Raw genomic sequence first — 26,963 nt, 5'->3', positions numbered from 1 at the left:
GATCCCCCAGGCTGAGAAGTGCCTTCCCAGCCACCTCCAAACTCTGCTGCAGAGATAGCCCCAGACAAGCCTGTCTCCTGGAACTGCCAAGTGACAGATCAAAGCCAGAAAATTGCCCTTGTTTCCAGTGCTGCTTCTACACTTAACACTTTGCGCTCTCCCCTCCAGGCACTCGAGGGGCCTCTCTGGCTCCTCCAAGTAAAACCTGGAGCCTGAAATCCTGTGGGTGGGAGAGAAAGCCCCAAACAGACCCCTAAAGGTCCAACAATCAGATGATGTGCCAATTTACATGAAATTAACTCCCTTGTTTCTCTTAAAAACAGACAAAGGAAATGAGAGGCGCTGGAAGTGAGGCTGTGTGTAGCCCCTGTTCCTTATCCGGCCCCTTGTAGACATTATTTACAGCAGCACTGGAGTCTGCCTTTCAGAGCTCACTGAAGGAGGCAGTGGGAACCTTTCCAACGACTCTGTGGCCTTGCTGGAAATTGCTGAGCTTTGCTCTGTGCTCCTTTAAGGCTGCAGTGAGTACGAGTCGTGGGACACACGCTAAACTGAAACTGCTGTTGAAGGAAGGGCTAGGGGGAAGGGACACCACACCAAACTATTCTCAAAGATGAGAAAATAATTATTTTTTAAAAACACAAAACAAAACACAAACACCTTCCAAACTTTTTCTTTTTTTCAACTTTAAAGAGCAGCTGCAGCTGGAGTGGTGCCCAAACTGCAGACTCACTCAGCAGACAGCCTGAACATCACAATAACTTTGGGTATTGATGGTTTTAAGACCTGAGGAGCTGGAAGATAGTCAGCATTGCCTTTTCCAGCCCTTAACCCTCAAGCTGCTACAGAGGCCAAGGAATACCTACTGCCACAAGAGGCACAAGGTTTCATTCTAGCACAGCCAGCTCAGCCCTTAATCTTGCACAGACAGATAACTGGAAAATCCCAAAATTGGTTGAGCATAGGCTGTCGTGACACGGCATTAAAAGTGAACCGGAATGGCTTTACAGCATTTTTCTAAGTGTGTCAATTTGCTATAGCACTCCCTGCCTCTCCCTTCTTTTGTAACAAGCTGGGTGAGATGGCTACCATTGTTGCCATGTGGCAAATTTCTGTGACACATCAGAATTAAAACAGCTGCATAAACATAAAATGACAGATAATCACAAATGCCTGCGATCTTCAGATAAAAGCAACACACAGAACAACAGAACCTGTTTAAATACTATTAATTTTGATTTTAAAATGCAGCTTCTTTTCCCCTGGCACTCAGATGGACAAACGTTATTCAAAGGCAATCTGGTTACTGTGTGTACATATCTGTCCATGCTTTTATTCAAAGAATACTTTGCTGTGCTTGAGCATCATGATTTCACATCTCCTGGATTTAAAGACGGGTTACCTGGTACCACTCTTACCCTGGTCTGAGGGAGAATCCTCAATAATGGCCATGCAAGAGGAGCAGCCCTGCAAGCCTCCAGCTAGCACAACCTTCAGCAGCAGACGGATTTGAGGGGCACATTAATTAAAACACTCCAAGCAAGGATAGAATGACACGATGTTGTACTGTCGCCCAAAGCCTCTTTCACCCTAGTGAACCAGGTATCACTAGCACAAGTGTTGCTTGTGTGGGCTTCAGTAAAGAGTTTGATAAATGTTTTCCTACTGCAGTCAGACAAACACAAACAGCATTTCCTGTATTACTTCCTCTGCTTGGAAGATGGTATGGAAACTTCATCTGCTTTTTCTGGATATGTAGGGAGAGAAACAAAGAGGTGAATATCTAGAGAGCTGGTAGAAGTGCAGTAAGAGGAAATAAAAGCAAACAGAGAAAAGAAAGCAAAAGCAGACTGAACGCTCCAAACTTGCACAGGCAGTGGTCAGTAAACTGAATCGGGTACTGTGAGAGAAGGGGAGTTAAAATAGCTTTGTGTGGTAAACACATGCAACGCAAGTCCCCAGAAGAGGAAAATCTTCTGTGGGTGTCTTTATTTCCTGATTCCAAGGGAACCAGCAGAGCTCAGCAGGACAGGGCAGCAAGGAAGCAAAGAGATTAGTAGAAACTGAACAAAGCAAAAGGACAGGGGTGAGGGGGTGGAAGAGAAGGATACAAAGAGGGGAATATTATTTTGTGGAGCAACACAGTACTTTGCTGGGTCACAGCCAGTCTGAATGTACCTTAAACTCCCATTTCCCATTCTCTCCCAGCTGGATAGATAATTGCCTGACTCTAGAAATATATTAATCATTTTTATGTCTATGATCTCCAATGCCAGCACAAGGAGTGCTGTTAGACAAAGCCATGTCTCACCATAGGCTACAAGTACAGAACAGGACCCCCTTCCCCTCCTGTATCTGAGATCAGTGTCTAATAAAAGCACAGGAAACATCAGGAATTCCCAAGGATCAATGGGGTAAGATCTTCCAATGGTTTCAGGCACATATATTCTATTTCTTCCCTAAGACTTACCTATGCAGCCTGATTTATTAGCCTTAGTCAGCATTCTGTCTTGTACACCTGCCAGAAAAGCACAGTAGGATGAAACATCTGGTAAATTTGCTCAAATTCTATTATGAAATATCTTCAATTCAAGTTTCAATGAAAAGTAAACAAGTCATTGTCTTTAAAAAGTGCTTCGCTTTGCTGTCAGAAAACCCTGGCAATCAGCAATAGGCATTAGTCCTCTTTTCAGGGTTGTCAAGGGAGAATAGCTCCCCTTGTGAACCACTCAGGACCAGGCAGAAGATCATGTGTACCATTGCTAGTTCAGTGACATTTGACTTGTTCACCAGTGTCTGCTGTGGCTCTGCCATGCAGTGACATTTGCTCACACTTTAAGAGCACTTGGGCATGCACAGAGCACATGTAACACAGCAGGCTTGTCCTCCCTGCAAGGCAGGGTGCTGAGGAGCCTCCCAGCTCTGAACTGACTCCAGAGCTGGTGCAGTTTGACAATGTGCAGGTTCAAGCCTCCCCAGAGCCAGCTCAGGGGTTTCTGACAGTACAGCATGGCGCCTTGCAGATGTCACCAAATGCAAACTGTGGTGATAAACAGGTACAGCCTGTTGAGCTACAGGCAAGAAAAGGAGTTACTTAACAAATGCTCTGTATTCCTCCATGCTGGCTCCACATGCATGCAAATCCATTGGTCCAAAACTCCCACGTTACCTTGCCATGTAGGGCAGAGGCCAGAGGCCATTTTTTCAGTCTCTAAATTGGAACAACACCTATAGAGAACCTGCTCTTCTTTTCTGCAGGTGAGTTCCAGCCCTCCTCAATCACTTGGGCTGTTTGTGGAGGGAGGTGAATGTCCCCCACCAAAGGACTTTTCAGTGGTAGTTTAATTTCTATAGAGAATCATTCCTCTCTTATGGTCAGCAACTTTAATAAGTGGCTGTGCTGCAGGAAATAAATGTATTGGTGGATCAGACTACAGCACTTGACTGTATTGATCCACAGGGGATATATTTTAATTGGTAAGAAGCCCTTATAGAGCCATCTGACTTTCCTACATACCTATGGTGCATGGTATATTTGAGACAGATTTAGCTACAAAAGACAAAATCAAAAAGACAGTGAACACATTAGAGATCATTACAGAAAACAGAACTGCATTAAGAACTAGTCCATCTGTATAGGAGCAGATACATACATTTGTGGCAGGTTGTGCACTGAATGATGGTATAGCAGGGAATATGCTTATCTGTGCAATCCACACAACACCCTGTCTGCAGTCAACACATTCCTACGTGCGCTGGCATGAGCCATTTGAAACTGATTTTCCATGTATGCCAATTCTCATGTTACACCATGCCAGGGTACTGGAGCTTGGACACTGAATGTGGCAAATCCCTGCCACCTTCTTTGGCTCAGGGTAACTTCAGGACAACACAAAGCACTTGGAGTAAAACAAGATAAGACATAAAGTGAAAAAACAAACCAATTAGAAGCACCGTCAGAGCTGGAATTTCTCTGGGAATGTGTGATACAACTGGAGAAGGTTTCAAAGTGCTGCAGACAGTAATGTGGCTGCCAAAAAGAAAGCAGCTGTCAGAGCAGGGAACTTTTTTGGGTCAGGGCTAGTCATAAAGAAGATGACATTTTTCACAGTTCTCATTTAATCTGGGCAAAGAAGGCTGAGTGGGGAGAGGTAAGAGAGACAGGAGCAGAGCTGCAACTGTGGAAGATTAAAACATTTCAGAGTTGTGTTTAGAAACAGTCTGCAAAAGAGGCTTCTGGCAACAGAGAGAAATTTTGGACCAATCCAATAACAGGGCACCAGTAAGGGGTGCTTCTGAGAAATCCTCTTGAACCTGCCAAGAAGAGGAAGTCAGTCCAGACCAGAACTGATGGGGAGAAGACAGTCCTCTTCTGCTGCAGGCTGGAAAGAAAATGTAAACTACCATGAAAAACAAGACTGGAAGTAGAAAGGTGCAAGGAGCCCATAGCTGGAGCTGAGTGAAAAAACAACACATGAAGCTACAGTCAACACCTATCATTTGGAGAAGAGGCACAAGAATGTGAAGGAGCTCATTTGAACAGGATCACAGCATGAATATCACAGGAGTGCCAGAAACAGTGACTTCAGCAATGAAAGAACCACTGCAGATACAAAGCAAATGAGTAAAAAACACTCCCATTTACCAAGCAGGACCCTTCACTAATTCCCACTGTGGGAGGATGCGAATTGTATGCTTGAATAAATAACGAACTGGGAAAGTAAGGATATGTGATAAATAGTGCCATGGAGAAAAATACAGACCCCAGGGTAAAACACATGCCAAGGTCCTGGTCTCAACAGAGCCAACCAAATGTGGACAGAGGGGAGCAGAGCAGCTGGGGATGCAGTGTGGGGCAGGCTGACTGCTGGGCTGGCAGAGCTCTGCCGGAAACCAGGGACAAAAGCAGGGAGGAGGAGGGATGAGACAGATATAACAAAGCCATTGCAGACAGTCTCTATGGGGAAGAGCCAGGACTGGAGGAACATTGGTCAGCCAGTACACAAAATAGATGGGAAACTTTCACATCTCCAGTGAACTATGTAACTAAAGTCACCACAATGATAACAAGGTAGAATTAAAATATTGTCCATTTCATGTTATGGCGAACTGTGTTTTGGATTAAGTTTTTCCCCCTATAAAAAAAATTAAAAATATTTTTAAAAAAATCCTTTTTCTATAACAAAGTCATGCAGCATCTGCTGTGTAGCACTCAAATAATGTGTCCTGATGTCCTGATCATCACATTTGGAGCAGGCAGACAGTAGCTCCCTGCAAATCTGCAACATAGATAGAGCACGTTCAAAATGTTAAAATTACACAAAAGGTTATTGCCTTGCTCAAGATAGCATAATTCCCCTCTGCCAAGCAGTGCTAACAGAGCAGATCAGGCCTGTCACCTACTTGTCCATTCTGATGTGGCAAGGGACAGCTGCAATCACACTGCCCCGGGCACTCTGCAGGAGCCTCCCTCTCTCTGTACCTCTTCCTCACCTTTCTGCCTTGCTAGCAAGAAAAGGCCATGAAGTAAACTAGAAGAAAGTACAAGCTGTAAGCCTCCCTGCCAGGACTGCCAGAATTCACCCTGATCCAATGGATCAGCAGAAATCCAACTGATTCCAGGTTCAGAGACACTGGGAAAGAGAAGCAGAGGTAAGGATATGCACACAGGGCAGGTAGTGAATTACTGTGAGAGGTTTGTGAACAGTGACGTGGAACAGCTTTTTTTCTATGAGTCCCATCAATGTGGGAGCTACCTCCACACTCCAGTTGTCAGACTAGGCTCTTGCAAGCACCTTTTTTGTTGCATTCTCTAACTACTATCTCAAACAGAATATTAGTTTTTTTTACTTTCCTTATAATTACAGTTATCCTAATCAATAAAGTTTATGATGAATGATCAAGAAAATATAGCAGAGAAAAGAGAAGAAAACTAGTTTATGCTCTGAGTGGGCTCTGATCATCATTGGCAAGATGTTTAGGAGCCCAGTCCCAGCCATCAGAAAGCCACCCCTCTCCACCCTCCAGTTCCCTTTATCATCCTCAGCTTGGGCAAGCCTCTGAAGGCAGGACAGACAATAGAAGGGATGGAGGACAAGCTCCATATTTAATTTCCTCTGTTCCTTGTAAAGCTACCTTTGCCTTGCGCTTCATCATTTCCCCCTCTTCTCCATGGCTTAGAAACAGCAAGATCTGAACAACATGGGAAAAAAATTAGAATGCTTTAGGGACATAATTATATTATAATATTATATTAATATAATCAATATATATTAATGGATTTTATTTTTTTTGCTGCAGAGAAGCACAGGCTCCACACTTCCTTCTGTGTTTTCTTGCAGCCCCCAGGCCTTTTGTCCTCTGACAAAAGCTCCCCATTGAAGTACATGGCATTTTCTGGGCACTATATCTTCAGTATATTCTTTCAGCAGTGTAATTTTTTTGATATTCATTTGAATAATCAGTAGTCAGTGTAGAATACAGCATTGTACACTGACACCCCTAAGCCCCAGGAAGCACCAGAAGATGGAGAGGGAAGCCTGCAGTTCTTACTGGCCTCATTTTCTTTCCTTGAGAACTAGCTCTTTCTTTCCTACATACAACTATCCCACACAGTTAAGGCCATCCTTAGTTATCTAAATCCAGCTCTTGTTCCCATCCCTAATATCATACAACTGGACCATGGGGGCTGCTTAAGTCAGTAAGGGAATAATAACACAAGCTTCTAAAATTGTCCCAGAATGAGTTGTTTGCACAACGGCATTCTGTATTCCAAACCTGAACATCTCTTTAGATGTGGCAGTGCTTCAAAAGGCCTGTAGAAATTTTTCTTTTGTAGGTCTAAGTTGATTTGTTAAATGCTACCACAGGGCTAGTAAAAAAACTGACTACTTTAGGTCCTACCCTTTCAATACCAGGATGCATTTTCTAAATAATTTTACATGACAGAAGAAATTAAGGAAGGAAACATAGGGCCAAGTCTGAGGGAAAGAAAGACTGTTCTTTTATCACAGCTGAAAACATTTATTTTTGTTACATGTACTTACATTATTTCTTAAGTACTCAGCTCTTTTAATGTTAATTCAAGCTTGCTGTTTCTTGCTGACAGCCAGCCATATGTGACCCCCTGTTCTTTATAAACATTACACACCGTGCAAGATGATTATGTGGTTGCAGAAAATGGGTTTTTTCCTCTTCTGCAAGACTAAATTCTATCAGCCTGAACCCTTGGCTTTCTGCCCCCTCTCCTGCTCTGAATTTGCAGCATCAGAAGTGGAGATGTAAAAGATTTTTCAGTGAGGAGCGCATCTTACAGGAGGCTTCTTCTGCTTCCCTGTATTTTCAGGCTGTTGTTTCATCCTGTCTTCTTCCAAGAGTATAGCTGTTCAACCAAAAGTTAAACTGAAAACCAGGAGAGGTGATAATCTCACCTGAGACCATGTAATGACTTTCAGAGGCCTTATGGAAGTACCATAATTTTCCTGTACCCTATCTGGTCAACAGGAGAACTTTTGAAGTCCTCAAAACCTGCTCAGTTAGCTGCATTGCTGGAAAGTCTGTTTGTGGCCCACTGTGGCAGCGTTGAAGAGAATAGTCACAAAAAGGAGCCGTAGTGGCATTTTTAACTCGGGAATTTCTAGTTTTGTGATTGAGCTCTGTAGACACATACAGAGGCCTGATCAGGAGAGACTCAAGAACTTCAGGCAAGACACATATACCAAGCACACATACCAAGCAGAAGGTGACCCAGAAACCACAGGGATGGGGTTAAGGCTGAAACAGAGTGAAACAAGGCCAGTTGGAAGCTCTGTCTTACCATAGTCAATAGGTGCACTCAAGCAGAGCATCTCAGGAAAGAGGGAGAGGAGAACAAGCAGGGGGAAAAAAATTCTACAGCAAAGAAGCAAACTTTGGGTTTGCCATGAAGGAATCTGGGGAAGTAACCCAGATAATTACATTGCTCCTGTTTCATAGGCAACCCAACCTTTAGGAACAAGGGCTACCATTTACCCCTAAAAGCAAGTGCTGTAGTTCAGCTTTAAACACGATCACGGTTTCACTGAGGACAAGAACCAACCAGGAGTCTACTACTTGCTGAAACCCTGCCAATCCTTCTGAAGTTATTCCTTTTAGATACACAATGTACCCCAAGCCTTCACTATTTCCTTTCTCTTAGGTTTTTTTTCCTGGCCTTGGAAAAGCCAAAAAAGGACTGGAGCATTGTGTGATTCAGCAGATGGAGAAGAATAAAAGCCATCCAGTGAAGTAAAATACAGGAAAAATAGACACAAAAAGAAAAATGAATGCATGTGTAACTAAAAGATATGAAAGGTATATGAGACAAGGGACATGACAAACAAGTGAGCAAGTGCTGGAATAAAACTAAAAGAATAAAAGAATAAAATCTGGCTAGGAAAGGCTGAAAGGAAGAGTAGAAAATATTTTCAAGGAATAAAGACAAATAAGAATTTTTCAAGTATATAAGAAACAAAATGTCAGCAGGGCTCTAAGAGAGTGCCAGGGTTATTTAGTAAGAGATGAAAAAGATTGCAGAAAAATGAAATCTTTACCAAGTGTTCATAAGAAAGGATGTAGGACTGAAGTAGGAGAGAGAATTACTTTTTCCATGAGAGGGGGAAAATGCTCAAAGAACTCCAGGTCACAAATAGAAGGAATAAATAAATTACATCTCTGCATAGTACAGACAGTCCCCCTGCCAATCATAGATGAGGCAAGAAGGTCTCCTAAGAGTGAATTTTAAATATCTTCTGTGAGAGCCAAGAACAGAAGAAAAATGGTTTCTTATTATATTCATCCATTGCACTCATTTGTCCAACATGAAACAGAAATCTATACAACCTTCCAATCTTAGGTACTTTGAAAGTGGAGATCATCCTCAAGAAACTATAGTTATGCTATTTTAGTCCCTCTGGTGCTGCAAGGAACAGGGACTGGTTTTGCGTGTGCACACAACAGCTCACATCTGGCCCTGCTTCATACCCTGAAGCTGCTGGGGACTCTGAACAGCCCTCTGAATCCTTCCTCCATGCTCATAACTCAAAGGGATTTCTGAATGTTGCAAAGTGGACCAAGCTTACCTGCAAGTCCAGTCAGTGGCTTGCACTGGAAGCATTCACCAGATGAAAAATGAACAGTTAAGCTGCAGACAGAAAACCACAAGTAGAACATGAAAACAGAGTAGCATCTCTGAGATGGGAAGGGCTTCAGGAAAAAAATTGCTGGGACTTCATAATCCAGCTCTATCCACTGTACTGATTCCTTTAAAGAACAAAAAAAGTTGTTTGTTTGGGGTTTGCTTTTTTTTATTTACTTATGGACATGATACTGACAAGACACAGAAGCAAATGGCAAGAGAAGGACCTCTGCGTGTGGCCTCTTCTTGACAGTTAAAGTGTCATGGCTGATGTGCTTCGAACAAACCTCATCTGGATGTGTGTACCAAAGAACACTGCCAAATGACTGTCACCAGTGTGCACTCTTCAAGCTTGCCTAGCCTTCAACTTGTATCCAATTTCATACTTCATATTTAGCTTTTGAAAACTAAGTGTATAGCCATAAGGTTGCTGTATTATAGCATCTTAGGGAACACTAAAGAACTAATAAATATTGTTAGATGCTGAGCCTTTCTCCTTAAAGTATTTTTGCTCAAACTTGGCTTTTCTCTCTGCCATATCTCTATACTTTCTGTTAGAACACAAGGTGACCTTTCCATGCTTAATTATCTGAACAAAATACACAGAACAATAATGCCAAAAATGCCCCTTGTGCATTCTATTACATTTGCAGATCTTTGAAATAATCAAATCTAATCTGTTCTTTTTCAGGTTAGGGTGAATGTAGTGTGAAATAACCAAATGAGTAAACAAAAAAAGGGAGTATGGACAAACATGTGTTGACAAATACAGGCCAAGTGAGAGTCTGTGTGTGCATGCACAGGAAACTGCTCCCCTGCAGAGTTTGACTCTGTTCTGAAGCAGACACTTAACAGTGCTTTGCCTTTATATAGAAATGTTCATGCAAGCATCTCACAGCATCTTTCAAACAGTCACATGCAGCACAGTGTGGCAATCAGAAACTACCACAAATAATCATTTTACAGAAGGGTGAATTGACTGATATGGTCTGGATGATTTATCCTCCATCACAAAAAAAAAAAAAAAGCATCACTGAAGAAGCTGGAGTACAACATGGAGATCACTCATGAGGCTCTAATTATCATCTTTGCCCTGTGTTCTTCAGCCTTGCAGACTGACAACACTACAAAGTGTGAATTTCCCACTGTGCACCTGGGGAGGATGTGCTTCCTTCACAGGAGCACACCTCTACCTGAACACTGCTTGGACTACCCACTGATGTATTTTTGCTAGCAGGAACTGAAACCCCACATGCTCACCTCACTCCCTGTAATTTGTGTTGCATTCAGCTGACCTCCGGTACTTGAACTTCTCACCTACTGTTCAGGTGATGAGGCTATTTCACGTGACTGACAGCATAGCTGTGCTGGCACAGGTGAAAATGGGGCTCCAAATCCATTCTTGCAGGAAGAAGTGAAATTGCAGGTACCCTGAAGTCCAGTTGGGCACAGCCATGCCACCCTGGAATAGGAAAACAGGAGCTATTAGCATGTCATATCCATGGACTACTTCCAGAGCTCCCCCAAGATCGGGTTCGGAGGGAGCTGTGTGCCTTGGGGCTCTCAGCTAGAGGAAGTGCTAGGTAACAATTCAGCATATCATGCAGATCTCCAGGCAAAGGCCTTAGAAAACTCTTCAGTAGGCTGGAAGCACAGAAAAGCTCAGGCATACTTTGCAGGAGCTAAAGTGCAATACAAAAATGTTAAAAACTATTTCTATACGGAGAGGCACCTAAGTAGTTCAGCCAATTAAGACTACTTGATTGGGTGACATTCCAAACACTAACATTTTGCACACAGGTTGCCTCATGCATGAAACTATTTATTTAGTTACTGCTTATTTAATGACTTAATACAAACATATGTAGTGACCTGAACTTGAATTACAGAAGTCCTTATCTTTAGTTCAGCTAGCAAGATAGAATAGCTCAGCTTCTCTTCACAGTCCTCTAGCCTGGCACCCAAGTGGACACAAGCAATTGAGATCATTCAAATGGAGACACCCCCAGGGTGTCATATGCATTTAGAGAGAACAATTGAGAAATAAGAGGAACATTTAATGCAGGAGAAAGACGTCCCTTAGGCAAAAATTTCACTAGGCACTAGAGAGTTGTGGAAGAAGGGGGTTATCACACAAATGACGCAGTTCAGTCTTCAGCTCCTTCTTGTACAAGTAGACCTAGAAGCTTTTGTAAACCTGCCATCTTTCCTGTATGCTTGAATTAAGATGCCATTAATTATAAAAAATTTCTCTATTCTTTCACTAGAATACTGCTAAGCATTTATACAAAATCCTTCACTAAAGTCACTCATGACACATTCAGAGCTTGGCACTCACCATCCCTCTTTCCTGGATGACAAGAGGCATGGAAAGGACAGACCTAGATTAGGAATTGCTCTTTGAGTTTCAATGCTGAATTTAAAATAAGTAAGGTTGTCTTCTCGCTTTTAAGGCAAGCAGAGGTGCCTGGATTTACACAAACCTTTGCCATTTCACAGGGGAAAGTAATTTAGCCTGAGGTACCCAAATCTCCAGGAAAGTCCTTGGGTACATTTCTGCACACACAGGTGTACACAGACCTCTTTCTGCTCTGTGGTGTCTGGGTAAGAGCCTGACACAATTTGGACACCAGTTCACTGCAGTTTGATCTCGTACACCTCACCCTACTACAGCACTAGTTCTGTGAACTTCTGAGTGATGCCCCTGATGTGATGCCCTGCGCTAATGGCTTAGCAACACATATAAACTCTTGCTTTCCTTTCTAATTGGAATAACAGCCTTGAAATAATTAATTATTTCAGGAGAACATGATCATACTCATTGACATACTCACTGGAGTGATGCAGGTTCTAAAGGTGATGATAAATCTCTTCGATCAACCAATTTCAGATTATCTATAGAGGTTTAAGAATAATTACTCTGATTCACCTTTAAGTTGCTTCATTTATAAGCTGATAAAAAAATTGACTTCATGCCACTACAATCCTAGAGCTGGAACAAGGCTGAACTCTAGTCTGCAATAAATCTGGAATAATATCGCATTTTGGGAGGACCAGTAAGGAAAAGCGTCAGTCAGGGGGGCCCAGATTTAAGTGGTCCTTATTTGGGTCTCATGCTCTTTGAAGGGTCAGAATTTCACAGAATTGCAGAGGACCTCTAGAAACCACCTCCTGCCCTCTTGTGTGGTGGGACCAGTGCACCTCTGACTCTATGGACAGATGTTTGTCCAATCTGTTCAACAGTGCTCTAAGCGAGCCAAGGACTTGGTCCTTGACTTTATCTCAATCCCCAAGATAAGTGAGAAATCAGGCATGTTTTCTGTATATGTCAGATAAATTAAAAACACGATGGATTTTCATATCAGACTGTTGAGGACTAATTACAACAGTGTTTTCCAGCAAACCAGTGATTGTAGGCTAATTTTCTGTTATGAAACAGAAACCAGGGTTAATGAGGCTAATTGTGTCTACCAGTGTTTCGAACAAAAAGGAAGCCAACTCAATTTTGAAGCGAGTTCTTTGTCAGGAACAAATTGAGGAAAATTGCTACGGTTGTACCAGCATTTCCTAAAATTGCTTAGTATCATGCTTGGGAAACCAACACTACAGAACACAAGCTAGTGGCACAGAAAATGAAGCTTATTAGACAGTAAGTATATTGAGTTTCAAATGCATGGCTGTGTGACATACCATGATGGCTGAGCTGTTGAAAGCAATGCAACAGGGAGCCAATAATAGAGTGACTCTCATTCCAGATCTACTGAGGTACTACAAAGAGAAATCAAGGTATGCAGTAATATATGTCAGAAAAACAAAATCTTCAAGTTCTATGTCTATCTCATCTGTGGCCAGATAATTAATTACACAAGTTGGACTAGTAAAAAATTAATGCATTGCCCTGCAAAACAAAATTCACCAGCAGATGTCCTTTAAAAAAATAATCAGATTAGCCTCCCTTGCTATGAGCTGATACTTGTATTAACTACTCAGAACTGACTGACTTCAGTGGCAAAAGACAAACAATATAACCAGCATAGTACAAGAAGGTGCTGCTGGGGAAACCTCATCAAATGCACCTCAGCATTAGTGCCCCTGCTATTCCCTTCCCAGTCGCTGAGGAATTCCCAGCCAGGCTAACCGGCAATGCTTTGAGTTTGTGATGTAACCAACTGGAACTAAAACGCAGCCACATTCATTTGCACTCCAGACTGGAGCCCAAAAAAAGCCAGTGTGTGCTAGAAAGAGCATGAAGGCTTTCAGCTCCACAACATGCAGGCACAATGTCTGCAATTTGACCTTAATGCAAAATTCAGGCTGTCTTGCTCCATTGTGTGTTGAAGGCAGAAGCATCCTGGGATTTACAGGAGAGCCTTATTCTGTGGCAAGGGAGCTTATGTGGGAGAGATCTAAAGAAAATCCACATCTATACATATTGCTGTGCAAAGAGGAGCTCCTTAGGATGACAGTGCATAATAAAAAATTATAGTATGCCAGACAGCAAGGACAAAAAACAGGAAAACAGGCAAGTGGAAAAGGTCCTGTGGGGAAAAACGTGGCACTAAGGAAGGAAAATAATTAATGTTACAATACATCAACATAAGAGAGAATAAAAACCATATGGAAGAAAGGGAGAATCCTAAAGATTAAACACAAATAAGGAGACATAGTAGTTAAAAAAGGGGAAAAAAAATGGGTATAACATTAAGGTCAGTAAAGGTCACCAGATCCTTGACCTACATTTCCTATCTGAAAGTCAGTTCTGGGGAAACGTGGCAAGAGGAAGCAAAGAAAGTCTCAAAACAGGAGTGGGGAGCACCTGGCTGAGATCTTGACTTTTATAGTGCAAAGCCCATTTGATGTCTTTCAGTTTAAAGTTACAGCCAGCGGCTACCCAGCTCCAGTGGCTTTCTGATCTGGGGCCTTTTGCAGTCTGTAATGTGTTCCCTGGAATTGAAGCTTCCCTTTAGAAAAATGATGTCTGCAGCCCTTCTGGTTAGCCAAGATACAGCCTTCACTATGTAAATCATAGTCTTGTTGAATCTGCAGCCTGAGGTATGAACATCTCCCATTCATCTTAGTAGGATGTTAACCTAAAAGCTTCATTGTGACTCTCCAAATGCTAAATGCTAATACTATATTAAACAATCTGTTTAATATACAAATGTTGGATTTAAGTCACTCACATTTGTAAAGCATTTGTATGGGACAACTGGATTTTACTTTGATTTTGCATCTGAAAAATAGAACAAAACAAATACCTGAATTTCCAGTCATTGGTCATTCTGCAAATCAGCTTCATTTCAGTTTAGAGATGCAGTGAGGGGCTTAGGCTGGATGACTGCTGTTTTTCCTATTTATCATCTCCAGGTAATGAGTTCATCTTCTGTATACTTCCAGAACTTCATTTCCCTCTCCTAAAGCTGTTGTTCATACCACTTGGGTCTACAAAGCTTTTGATTCACTTTTCTGCACCAGCTTCTACACTCTTTATTCATGCTTTTGGCTCTTCAGAAGACCTCAGCTTCTTAAACAAGGACATGAAAAGACAAGCTCCGTGATGAGACACCATGGGACCATCAGGAGGTATCAGCTGCCCTTTGCTCTCGCTGTGCAGCTGCATGGACAGACAGATCCAGCACTGGAGCAAGGCAAATACTCCATCTCCCCATGCCCACAAGGGGTGAAAAACAGGTTTCTAGAAATGGCTGGCAGCTGCAAATGCTGTGTGCTCAGGTCTTAAGAGGAATCACTTGAAAGTTTGGAAATTGCCAATATACACCGTGAAAACCTTTGAAAGCCTTGCAGTTAAGCAGCCAGTACCTCTGGTCTCTAAGTTCCCCATTAGCTCCAGGAAATTGTAGGTAAGAGCCTTAACCAGAAGCCACAATCAAGCCCCCACACTTTGGCCTTGAATAAAGACTTCAGTACTGGGCTTACTACCAGAAGTGAATGCACATCCATCAAAAAATAGATCAGAAGAGAAATTAAACTGCCGGCTTAGATAAAGCCCTTTTCAAAAAGTTACAAGGGGGAGGGGAGGGCCATGCAAGAGGATGTAAAGAAATGTCTGTTGAAAGATAAAATAAGCAAGATACTGTGATGAAGAAAGTGAACAATGAAACAGAATCTAGTACAGAGAGATCAAGTGAAAGAAAACCACATTACTATTTACAGTAAAAATCACTCCTCTAACATGTATAATTAGAAATTCACACAAAGATAAAAGTGACCAGTGAATACTGTTGTAATCAAAAATAATACAGCATTGTATATATTTTTAAAAAAAACCTAACACTCTCCAAAAATAGGAATAATGGGTCACATTAATAGAGTCTTCACCCGAACTAAACAAGTTCCCTTTATTCGCATTGCAATTTTTCCTAGCCTGCTAAAAGAAACCCTCATGATAAGTCATCAGAGTGCAGCCCCCCTGCCCCACACATCTGTGCCTTGATGAAGCTCAGTTGCAGACAGGACAATGATACCCAAAGAAACCCATTCACATTTCAAAGACTTTCATTTTCAGATGAGTTTGCATTGCTTGGGCTATATCTGAATGTACAGCACACCATTTGGATTTTTCTTTTTGTGCAAAACAATGGCTTATAACACTTCAGCACCCCACTCAGTGCACAAACCTATCTTTGGCTAAAACACAAATGTTCAGTGAGTATGTGGAAAAACACACTACAGTGGAAAACCCTGAAGGGCAAGGAGTACTGAGAGAAGGTAATAGTTTATCAGGGTAATTTGGAAGGCTTAAAATATCTGCTTAGGAAAGTGTCTGTTTTTCTTTAAAAAAAGAAAATTAAACAAAAATTAAAACCAACCACCCAAAACCAAAAGCGCAAAAGAAAACAAAAAAGACACACACACGAAAAAATGCCACAAAGACCCCAAAAGAAATAACAACCCCCCCGTAAATATCTTCTAGCAATGGAAGCAAGTGCTTTTCTCTTGGTTTTTTGGAATTTTAATGGTAGTCTGTTATTACTGGCATGCCAGTATCCCAAGCAGATACAAGTCAGAAACATGCTATTTGGAACTTATAATTGAGTGGAGACTCAGACTTCCATGCAGGTGACAAGCAAGAGGGTTTGTAACTAAGCAGAGTCCCATGAGAGCCACCAAAAATTCAGCCACGAACACGAGCAAATCAGCAAAAGGGAACAGGTTGCAGCTATATTATCCTAACACTAGAAAATTACAACTGACTATGTTATTTACTATTCTTTCCAAATCTGATAATATACTAACAGTACATTGTACTTAACAAGGTACTCCCAAGGGCATCCACAACTGCTGACATTGCACCATTCCATCTCTGCCTAGTGAAATTATGCTGGAAAGGCCGTAACCTACTGAGCTGGGTTGCTTCTAGTCTCCCTGGGCTGTAAGTCTACCAGAAACAGTGTGATCTAGAAAGCTGTCACTGAGCAACTGCCAACTCTTCCTGTTGTGTTACAAAGGACAATAAATATTGTTACATGGCCCCAGATCTACCCTCATTATGTCTCTTAGCTGCTGTTTTATGCCACGTGGAAAAACACTTATTGAGAAAAAGGATGGAAAAGATGATGAGATAAAATACCTTGACTGTGGATTTTAATTTGACTTTACTCCCTATGCAGGGTTTGCATGTTTGGGGTTTTTTCAGCATAAGCAGCCAAGTGTTCTGTAGGTTGATCTGTGGGGCAAAGATCTCAGTGGTCAGCACCTCTGAAAAGCTAAGTTTAGAAGCTAGGTTATGTCCTACAGGTGTAATATTTTAGGCTTATTAGCAAAGAAAAGAAGTGCCAATAAATCTCTTCGTTGTTGTCATCTACATCTTTATCTTCTTCTTAAGTTCAGCAGGATTTTTAATCTAAACCTTTTTTCTATTCTCCCCAAGTGGTAAGTAATAATTACATAACTAGTGCAAATCAGAGGCAAACATAAGAAAGGAACAGAAGTCTAAAACTTTCAAAATATTATGTTTTTATATTATTTGTCTAATTAAATATATATTATACCTCAGGCACTCTCATTATTATTATTATTCACCAGCAGCCAGCCCAGCAAATATTCACTGAATTCACACCTTAAAAAAAACAGAGAGAGGAGAGATACAGACAGATGGAATACATCAGTAATTCAGGAAAACAGCTATCTTGAGTCAAACTTTTTTTACAGGAAACAAAAAAAGGATTTCTTACTTTCTGAAAAAGTTTACAACATACTAGCAATTATCAGAAACCGTCCTCCACAATAAGCCTTTATAAACATTTTCTTCACCTCTGAAAGTCTGCAAGAAACCTATGGTACAGAAATGGTAAGGATGGAGAACTATAAACAATATATGAAAAAAGGGATGGCAGTTTTACGTGCTCTCCTAATGAAAACATCCTACAGAGTATTGAACACCTGAAGTTGTATATGTGCTCCAAGAAATCTCACAAAATCCAGATAGCAACATCTGAAGATAATGGAACTTTCTTACTGAAGTCAACAATACTTTAGCACTGACTTCACCAAGAAGACTGGGGCCAATAAATTACCATGGATGCTCCTGACAGAAGCAGTCATAGCACTTGGCTGTAGTGGCCTGGATGAGCAATCTCAAAGAAGACCACATTCTTCCAAATCTGCCCAAAAAATTCCAAAACAGTTTTTCAGTGGGACAGGGAAAAAAAGCTCCAAGTCATTAAAATAACTATCTTCAAATGACAAAAATAAGATTCCCCTTATTTTCTTCAGAATAGGAAAAACATACATTTTAACAGAAAAACATTTAAGTCACATTCAGTGGTTAAAGTTTTTTGCCATCCTGCAGAAACACCTCTCAATGTTGTTCTGAATTTACGTATACCGTATGACTTTAAATTAGCATATGATCACTCACCAAAGATGTCAAGTGCATTATCAAGATAAGCCAAGTATGAAATACTATGGAGGGGAAAAAAATTTCAAAGACACAAACTGACCTAGTTTCACAGCCCGTTGTTCCAAATTATCAGGATTTCACTAACGATTGCATTTGTTTCATCTTGTCAGAATGACTTGCAGCTTATGAAGTGCATTGATCTACTGGTGAGAATTAATTGTAGAACCCAGTGACTTCTGTCAAAGTAATATACTTAGTTAAAACCTTTCTGTTGTATATCTTTGTTAGTGTCTCCAAAATTAAAATTCAAAGTTAGCAAAAGCAGAACTCCCTAGGAATCTCAAAGCATCAACTGAATGTAACAATTCTTTCTCATTTTGTATTCCACTCTAAACCCAAGGTCAGTTAACAAAATATATTCTGTGAATAAAAGCATAATTATTGGTGTAATTTGCAGTGCAAATGAAAGAAAATCATTGCTGCCTAATTAACAGTACATATGTCAGGAAACCAGTATGAAAAATACTCAGAAATAAAATAATAATATTTTTTAATTCTAGAAGCTTTTTATCTTCTGCTGTGAACAGAAACCTCAAGCCCTGTTTGTTACCTAATTTCTTTTATAAATCATTCACTCCAAATTTTCCATAGCAGACATTTAAATCTCAAGAAGGATTAGTGCACTAAAGAAGAGGAGCTTCATTAATCATTCTCTGTTCCTTGAAGCCAATTTTTAACTATGGCTTCTTGATAAAGAAAACATTTTTTTCCTTCCAAGTTTTGCATGAGAGCTTTCAATAAAAACTCCTCTAGGATGTCAGACACTTTCAGAGATTTTTCTTTTTAAAAATTAGTGCTTTTTAACATAACATTTACAAATGGAGATATTCCATGAGCATATCCATATATATGGAAGCTCTTGATGAAGGCAGAGCTGCACTCAGCTCTCAATAAATCACACAGTCATTGAGGGGGTCAACTTGCCAAATTAAGGCAATTCCAATAACTGGCTTTTTCAAAACAAAAAGAACAATTAACAGCTGTAAAAGTATGACACAAAAGGGATTACAGGATGTGGCCCCTTAGGCTCTCAGGTAAAGAAATATGGTCTTCCAATAATTTTGTAGCATATATAGTTTACTCAGGGTAAAACAAATTTTGTCCATTTACAGGACCTATCCTGTAAGAGAAGCTGCTTATATGTAGTGACATATGACTTTAAAATAAAGATTTCCTGAACACAAAGTTCTAGACTAAGCTGATCTAATAAAAGCCACAACTTAGAGAAAGATATCACAATTATTAAATTACAATGGAATTGTATCAGCAAACAGGTGTTATTGAAGATAATTCCTCCCCATCAGTGTACAAATCAGTAAAGCCTTGCTTTCCTAGCTCATGTTCTAGGGACTCCACCAACACTGAGAACCATGGCAACCTCAAACACTATTTCCATTCCCCCATGTGGGCAAATGTTTGGGTTTGGGTTTTTTTAGGTTCCCCAATCAACAATATCAAAAGCTTATAGGCAGAGTGAAGAAAACAGAGACAATAGAAAGCTGTAAGAAAACAAAGCCTGTTAAAAACCACCCACCCAACCTCACCATAGCAGATGTGACATGCCACAAAGCAAGGGGAGAGCACAGGCTGAGGGACAGCACATTACAAACTGGTCTGAAGATGCAATATTCCTTGGGTGAAACCACAGGGTGGCTGTGGATCATTAAAGCCTTGTCTAGAGATATTGAACTCTTCAGAGGACAGACACAGCATTAGGAATAATTAACTGCATTAACAATCACTACACTGCCAAGCACTGTTCATCCCCTAGTAGAATGAACTTTGGGTTTTCCCTTGATTAGCCGCCACAATCAAGGAAAACATGTCTGAAATTTGCAGACAATTTTCATGCTTGAGGAGAGAGCACTGTCTTATTCTGCAGCACAAGTGCTGTATTATTCTTCATTTCTACAGAAGAAGATGTGTCAGTATGAGACACACTATATGTGACAATTTAAATGCATGCCCTAGGGCTTAAATCAGCACAGTGCCAAAGTCTAGAGATACTCGCAATCACAGACAGACTGACCTCAACTGCAAGCCACAGAAAATAGACTGCATTTCCCAAATTCTGAGCTGGACAAGGCCTCTTTATAAAAGGTCCTGGGAAGAAGCTCATTTCTCTTTTTAAACTGCGTTGTCTGTCAACAACTATGCTCAAGCCTGAAAGTAAACAGAAAATTTCCTTGCCTAATTCCATTGGTTTTTCTTTTAATAAAAAAAATTATGTTGTTTAACAATTTTTGTATCCATTCAAACAAGGTATAATATGTGATAATGTACATTATGGTTTCTGAGTCAAGCAAGCAAAAGAAGAGAATTCAAGCTTCTCCAAGAGACTTTGAGGGATGGGAAGGGATAGAGATGTGTATTTTTCCACAAAAATTGGAACTACAATTACGGCATTGGAGTGGAGCAGATTGGAGCTCCCTGAGCAGCAGCAGCCCACCCCAGTGACTGATGCTCACCCCTGCTGCAGTGCAGACCCACTTTTCATGCTGGCTGTTTGCTTGGACTGCAGACTGCTTCTCTACCAGCATTGCTACTGCAGTTAGGTATGCAGTCTGGAGCAGCAGCATGATGTCTCCCAACGCAGAAACAGTGCTATACTGATGGAAAAAATGGCTTTAAAGCGTCATCACAGCTTATTCTCCTCACATGAGCTCCTTAAGGGTGGGATCACTACACAAACACATAGTGTTATTAAGGGGGTACAAGCCTCTTCACACACTTACAGCTATGTAGTTACTGCAATATGCTCCAGCTATTCTTGCTGAAGAACCAGGTGGTGTCTTTCCAAAGCAAAGCCTTCCTAACTCCGTCAGCCATCCATCTCACATTCTCAGATGGCTGTAATCAAATACTGCTCATTTTGCTTTGCATTTAAAAGGAGCTTGGATAAACTCTTCACTGTGTTCTCTTCACATTTGCACTTGCCTGGACCTCAAAGAGCAGATCCATACCCACCCATGTTATTTCTGTCAGAGGCGTCACATCACTTCCAACGTGCCAGTGAATGTGTTGATATCTGAATCCCATGGCTATTCCCACTGTGGGCTCTCCCTTTGCTGCCATTTAAAATGTAGTTCCAGTGCCTGTTAAGGAACATGATCTGAGGCCAGCAGAAGAAAACTTCTCATCATTAATCTGCTATTATCAGCTTTTCATGTATGAAATATGCACAACACAGGGAACTACTCTGGAGAAGAGCTCTTTGCCTTAGAAACAACAAACAGCTCTGGATATAAAACATGTAAACATGCACAAATCTGTGCACACGTTTCAACACAGATGAAATCTATTTAGAACTAACCATCAGCTAGGGTCTAGGGGGTTTGTAGATCAGAACTCATGGAGCTTTCTTGGCAGCATTCTGCTTTCACAAACCCTCAGAGCTGTTTCTCACACATATGCCCATCTCACCAAGAACTGCAGGGACTGGCATGAAATTCTGCATTCTGCAGGCTCCTCCCAAAACACTTCCACAATGGACCACACTGTCTGCGGTTGTACAGCTACTGCTAGGGGCTGTGTCCTACACAGCACAGTGATGCTACAAAGTCAAAGTGCTCAGCACCTTCCAGAAGAGAGGCATTACTATTCCATCATTTCCTGACAGTGCTGACAGACTTGGCCAGTTCCACGTTCAGGCACACCAGCTACTCCGAGGCAAACAGGCTGCCGGCACTGCATTCCTCCTGTTCTCGCCAGCCTCTGTCTATCATCTGTTTTCCATTTCAGCCCTCTACCTCCCATTCTTTTAATGTATCTGGAGGGTTGAAAAGCATCTGCTGGCATCCTAGTCTCTGCTGCTGGAAGCAGAGTAGAGTTTTTGTTACTTGTTCCAGGGAGCAGGCCAGAAGCCGACAGCCAGGGAGAGCATCAAGCCAAGAGGTGGAGTTTTAAGGGGTTCATTCGTTGTTTTTTAACTTCTTGTAATCTTTGCCTCCTGCCTTGAGATTTTCCAAGCATATCCAGAGCCACTGGTCCTGGCCATGATATGCATTCATGGTTAGGTCACACAGTCACAATCACAGGCTGCTGTGAGTCACTGAGCTGGGAATATCTCCCTCCTTCCTGCATTCACTGATGCCCCAATTCAGTTAAAAAATTTAATTGATTTTAATTAAAATAATGCAAATTCCTACATGATGCTCTCAATTTAGTCTAAGAATAGTTTACTTAGATTTACTCCACTTGTGCCCAACCGATTAAACTGAAACAAGCCATTTTTGTGCTAAAATCTGGGCTTGGGTTTAACTAACCCAGGGCTGGTTTGTCCTTCCAAACGTGTGGAATAACAAAGAGCATACAGAGGCATGCAGTGAGTATTAGCTCAGACTGTGAAACACAACATTAATCTGTCACCCCCTGACCCTGTGCTGCATTGCCAATATGTCAAACATCTTCACTCTGCTTAGCCCAAGCACATTTTGTGCACTGTGCTCTTTGTCAATAACCATTCAAACAGTCCTCTGCCAGTAAAAGTCACAACATTTTCCTACCCCCTCCAGCAGAGTTTCTTAGCTCTTCATGAAAATTTAAATGAAAAATATCGACAAGTTTTCATTGTTTTTAAGCACACGCAAAAAACAACTCCATCTGCTTTTTCCCTTCTTTGAAAGGAAATGTAGTGCCTGCAGATTTGTAATTCCAACTTTGTCTTCAAGTCAGACTTGAAAAACTGAAAACTTGTTTTTATGTGGGTTTTAAGAGAACAAACTCCAGAGCTTCTCAAGAGGAGTTTAGCTGAATTTCAGCAGTCCTACATGTGAACAATTTTGTGAAGAGCTTTGGGATCCTTCAGCAGAGGAAATGCTCTGCAAATGGACACCATTCATCATTTGCACATTTCACACACAAACACAAAACTGGCAGAAAATATCTCTTACCTCTAAGGCAGGGCAATATCCACTTCTGAAGTACAGCTTGTCACAGATGCTCCTCAGCCCACTCTACTGCCTCAGTAAAAGAGGTAGCCTGGACAGAAGGGTGAAGCTTCATCTTCTGGCTGGAAAGTACTTCTTTTAATATTATTGAGCAAAAAAGGCACAAGAAAAAGGAACCAGCATCATCTGATACCTCTGCAGTATGAGGAAGAATGGCAGCAATGCCCTGGATGGATCATGTCTGGATCCCTGCATATGAAAAACACCTCAGCAAGCTACAGGGTGAAGAGGCATGAATCTCCAGGCAACCTATGAATATTAGGCATTTTAAATGGAAAATAAAGGAAGTATGAAAATAGCATCAGTTATTTGGGAAGAGGGTTTCTAATGAGTCTTTTAAGAATTTGTTGTTTTGAGGAAAGGAGAGGGAACATGTCTAACCCTATTTGGAAGTGCAGTGAAAATCTTCATTCTCTATGCCTCTTCCGTATGTAGTCCCATGTTATTTCTGGAACATTTTTCCAGAAATATTAGTGTTTATTCCTCTTCTAGACTAATTTCTATGACTCATGTCTTCAAGGCTGTGCTGATTTCAGCAGGACATTGTGAAGGTAGGGGAGGTGTGCTATTAGCTCAAAGGTTCTAGTGAATTATTTGCTCTACTGACACTATTGTAATTTCTAGATCCATCATGCAAGTCATTCTGTTGCACAAAGAATTTAAAATTGTAGAGACCTTAATTTCTTTAGACCTTTAACACTCTGCTTTTAGAGGGGCAGTTTCTTGAAAGCTCTCCATACTTCCTGTTTTCAGGAATTATCATGATATTGTGATATCATGGTACCACTAACTTCAAAAAGGAGGGAATAAAGTAATGATGGAAAAGCTACAATATTTCCCTGCCCCCCACCCCCAATTTTTTATTTTGTCTCTCTTAACATCCCATTGCTCTCAGGAAGTTTTTTGTCTTTTTTGTACCTTTTTCCCCAAATGGAAAGCATCTCACAGCACTCAAGTGGCTCTGCCCTAGAGCTTCCAGCCTTGGAATAACTTCCAACTAGCAGTGATTTATCTGGCTGGTCAGAGGTTACTGTACACAGAAATGCAACTCCTGCCTCATACTTGCTCTAGCCTTCTTTGGCAACTCCAGGTGTCATCAACAATCTGCTGTATGCCATTTTATGGCCTTTCCTCCAGTATTTTATTCAACTGATAACCCTTTTGCTGAACAACATGGCCTAGAAAGGACTAAGAGCCCTTTTCTCTATATATATTTAGTTAGTTTTACTACTGATTCATGTGCTATAGAGTTGAAAATCCACTCATAATAGTTCTGTCCTTACAGCATTGCCAGTGCCTTGCTTCATCTTGATATTTGAATAAAATGTCTTTTTATTCCTGACTGCATTCAGGTCTGGTTTAATGCTCCCCTCCAGAAATTAGTGTTCAGAATTACCTGGCTACTCCATGGTTTCCCAGTTCTGAATTACATCAAATATCATTAAGGTTTTATGATTAGCTGCGTTGTGTGCTTTGATGACCCTCTTAAGCCAGGCCACTGACAATCTCAAAACCTTCTTATTTCTAGCAAAACAAATTAATTTTCCCATGCTCCTGATAATGTTTTCAGCAGAAAGCAGGAAAACTGTATTTAAAAAGCCCTTACTTTCTTTATAAATCTATTGCTACACTGCTTTATCTCTTCTGTTTTTAGATCAGCCCCAAAATGATCCACGGTGAAGGACCCAGATCAGATTGTTGCTGACATCTCTACTGCTTGCTAGTTAAACCTGGGGGAAAGTCTGCACCACAGCTGAGTCTAGTCTAGTGTCAGAGAAAATACATGTAATTTTCTTTCTTTTTAGTTACTTTTAGAATATTGGCAGTGACCAGGACAAATTATCATCCTTTACTTCATCTTATTAGGTAATGGCAGTGCTATTCTTTCTGCTATGAACTTTTGCAAATACTTCCATCACCAGCCCACAGTTTTAATTTAACAGCAATAGAGAAAACCAAAAGGACATAAGAGACAAAGTAGCTTCCATGAAATAATTTTAATTACTAAAGTTTTGAGGATTTTCAGATTATAGAGAAAAAAGTTTTACCCACAAACACTGCTACCAGACTAACTATAGCCTAGACCTGTGCTCCTGAAGAGAATGGAGAGATGGCACTGATCTATGATCAAAAGGGCAGCTCAGAGTAAGGAAAGACACATCCTGCAAAGGAAGAAGATATAGCTTCCATTTTTCTTACTAGGTGCTCTAAGGTGTTAGAAAGCCTGATTTATGGCACTTAAGATTTACAGCGTTTGAAAATCCTGTGTACCCAGATACTTTCCTCTTTTCTTAATCTGAGTCCTTTTTGCCCCTATTTGAAATAAAACCAATGTTTGATTATCATCTGCAGCAAATCCACATGCCAACATTCATCAAATTAGGCCACTAGGTATACTGCTAGCTTGTTTTTAAAATGTTTCCAGCTTGGGCTGCCTGGGATTTTCACCAAAGCAGATGCACAATTACAGCTTTATAAGCTGAATTTTTAAGCACCAAGGACTGAAAATATTGGCCTAACAAAAAGTCAAGAATAATAACCCCTGTCAGTTAGAGCAGGCTGATTAAGAATGAAGGTGGCACTAAGAAGTCAGACAGCCTGTGATCACATTAAAGAACATTATCCTGTTCTAGGAGCACATAACAAGAGAAACAGAAGCAGGCTCTGAGCACTGGTAAACCATCGAAGGAACAAGACATTTCTAGCTCTGAATATTTTTTAAGTATTCAAATTTAAGCAATTAATTTTCAGGCATGTTTTAATACAACATGCAATTTACAAAATATCTCCCAGGGTGACAAGAGGAATTTTCTCAGTCTTCCTAGGAAAACAACAGAGATAACCCACATAGTTTTGGGCACATCTTTGCAGTGGGTCAAAAGATCAAGCAAGAAGATGAGCAAATGAAATGGTATAAAATTGATTAGCTTCATAAGGCCAAACATTTACATTAACTGCTTTGCCAAAAGCTATATCAATAAGTATATTGAGCAATACCTTCAGCAACAAATCTACTCTGAAATGTGTATGAGCAGTTCTCTACACACAAACTCCCGTGGGTGAATTCACCAATAGCCCATGCTCGCATCGCATGGCCACTCTTCTGTGGTTACTGTGGTGCCAAGGGGGCTGCAATGCCCTTCAGTAGATTAGCTGCAATCCCATCCTAAACTGGTGGGTACCTTCATTACTGACTCTCACAGAGACACTGGCCCAGTCTGTGCCCCTCTTCTTTCTCTCTGTTGGTTTTGGCTGCTAGCTTGAATGCTCACAGTTCAGACCGCCTGAGGAAGATGAGGCAGTTCCACACAACACATGATCCAAACCTTTTGCTGTGTTCACTGATAATAACTTTAGATTAACATTAAGCACATGATACATTGGCTCGAATTACATTACTTCAACTGTAGCATGTCACATTATGTCAGCCAAGGTCAACATTCAGTGTGACATGATACGATCTAACACGGTGCAGGGTTATTGCCTCCTGAGTTAGGAATCTCAGGCTAAGAATCAGAAATAGAACAAGCAGATGCACATAACACATCACTTTATAATTCTCCTGGGAAAAAAGAATCATTGCAAGTTTTGCCAATATCCTCCTTCCTGGATTCATCTGGACCTCCAAACTACCATGATAGGTCTTTTCCCTTTCTTCTTTTTTCTTTCTTTTTAAAGTCAAATGAGGCTTGTTGAGTCAATCAGACTGACACTTGGACCTCACCACAGGAAGAATTTCAAATAATTCAGTGAACTTCACAAGCTCTGATCACTCTGCTAATACTTCCTTCTCTCATAGACTTCAGTGACCTCCCTTTCATGAATAATGTGAGTGGTAGTGCTGAAAGTCCCAGAGGATTCTGATTCCACTGAGCAATGTGGAGTTTTGGCCTGCAGGGCAACAAACTGTAGGAAGAAAATATTTGGCTGTATCCAA

General features: G+C 40.9%; 1 protein-coding gene across 1 annotated transcript in view; it reads right to left on the bottom strand.

The window, feature by feature from the left end:
* LOC147650699 (uncharacterized) overlaps positions 1-26,963 on the bottom strand; it is a 121,120-nt gene that overhangs the window by 23,539 nt on the left and 70,618 nt on the right. Inside the window, exons 6-9 of the mRNA XM_086848393.1 lie at positions 10,415-10,616; positions 9,099-9,160; positions 6,136-6,192; positions 2,471-2,518 (exon numbers count right to left, since the gene is read on the bottom strand). Of these exons, the coding sequence (XP_086704519.1) occupies positions 2,471-2,518; positions 6,136-6,192; positions 9,099-9,160; positions 10,415-10,440 (193 nt within the window). The 5' untranslated portion in view covers positions 10,441-10,616. The remainder of the gene's footprint in view (positions 1-2,470; positions 2,519-6,135; positions 6,193-9,098; positions 9,161-10,414; positions 10,617-26,963) is intronic.

Source organism: Cyanistes caeruleus, chromosome 13 (assembly GCF_971803275.1).
Source record: "Cyanistes caeruleus chromosome 13, bCyaCae1.hap1.1, whole genome shotgun sequence".
Lineage (NCBI taxonomy): Eukaryota > Metazoa > Chordata > Aves > Passeriformes > Paridae > Cyanistes > Cyanistes caeruleus.
The sequence above is the reverse complement of the archived record's forward strand: the minus strand, read 5'-3'. Positions and strand labels throughout refer to the sequence as shown.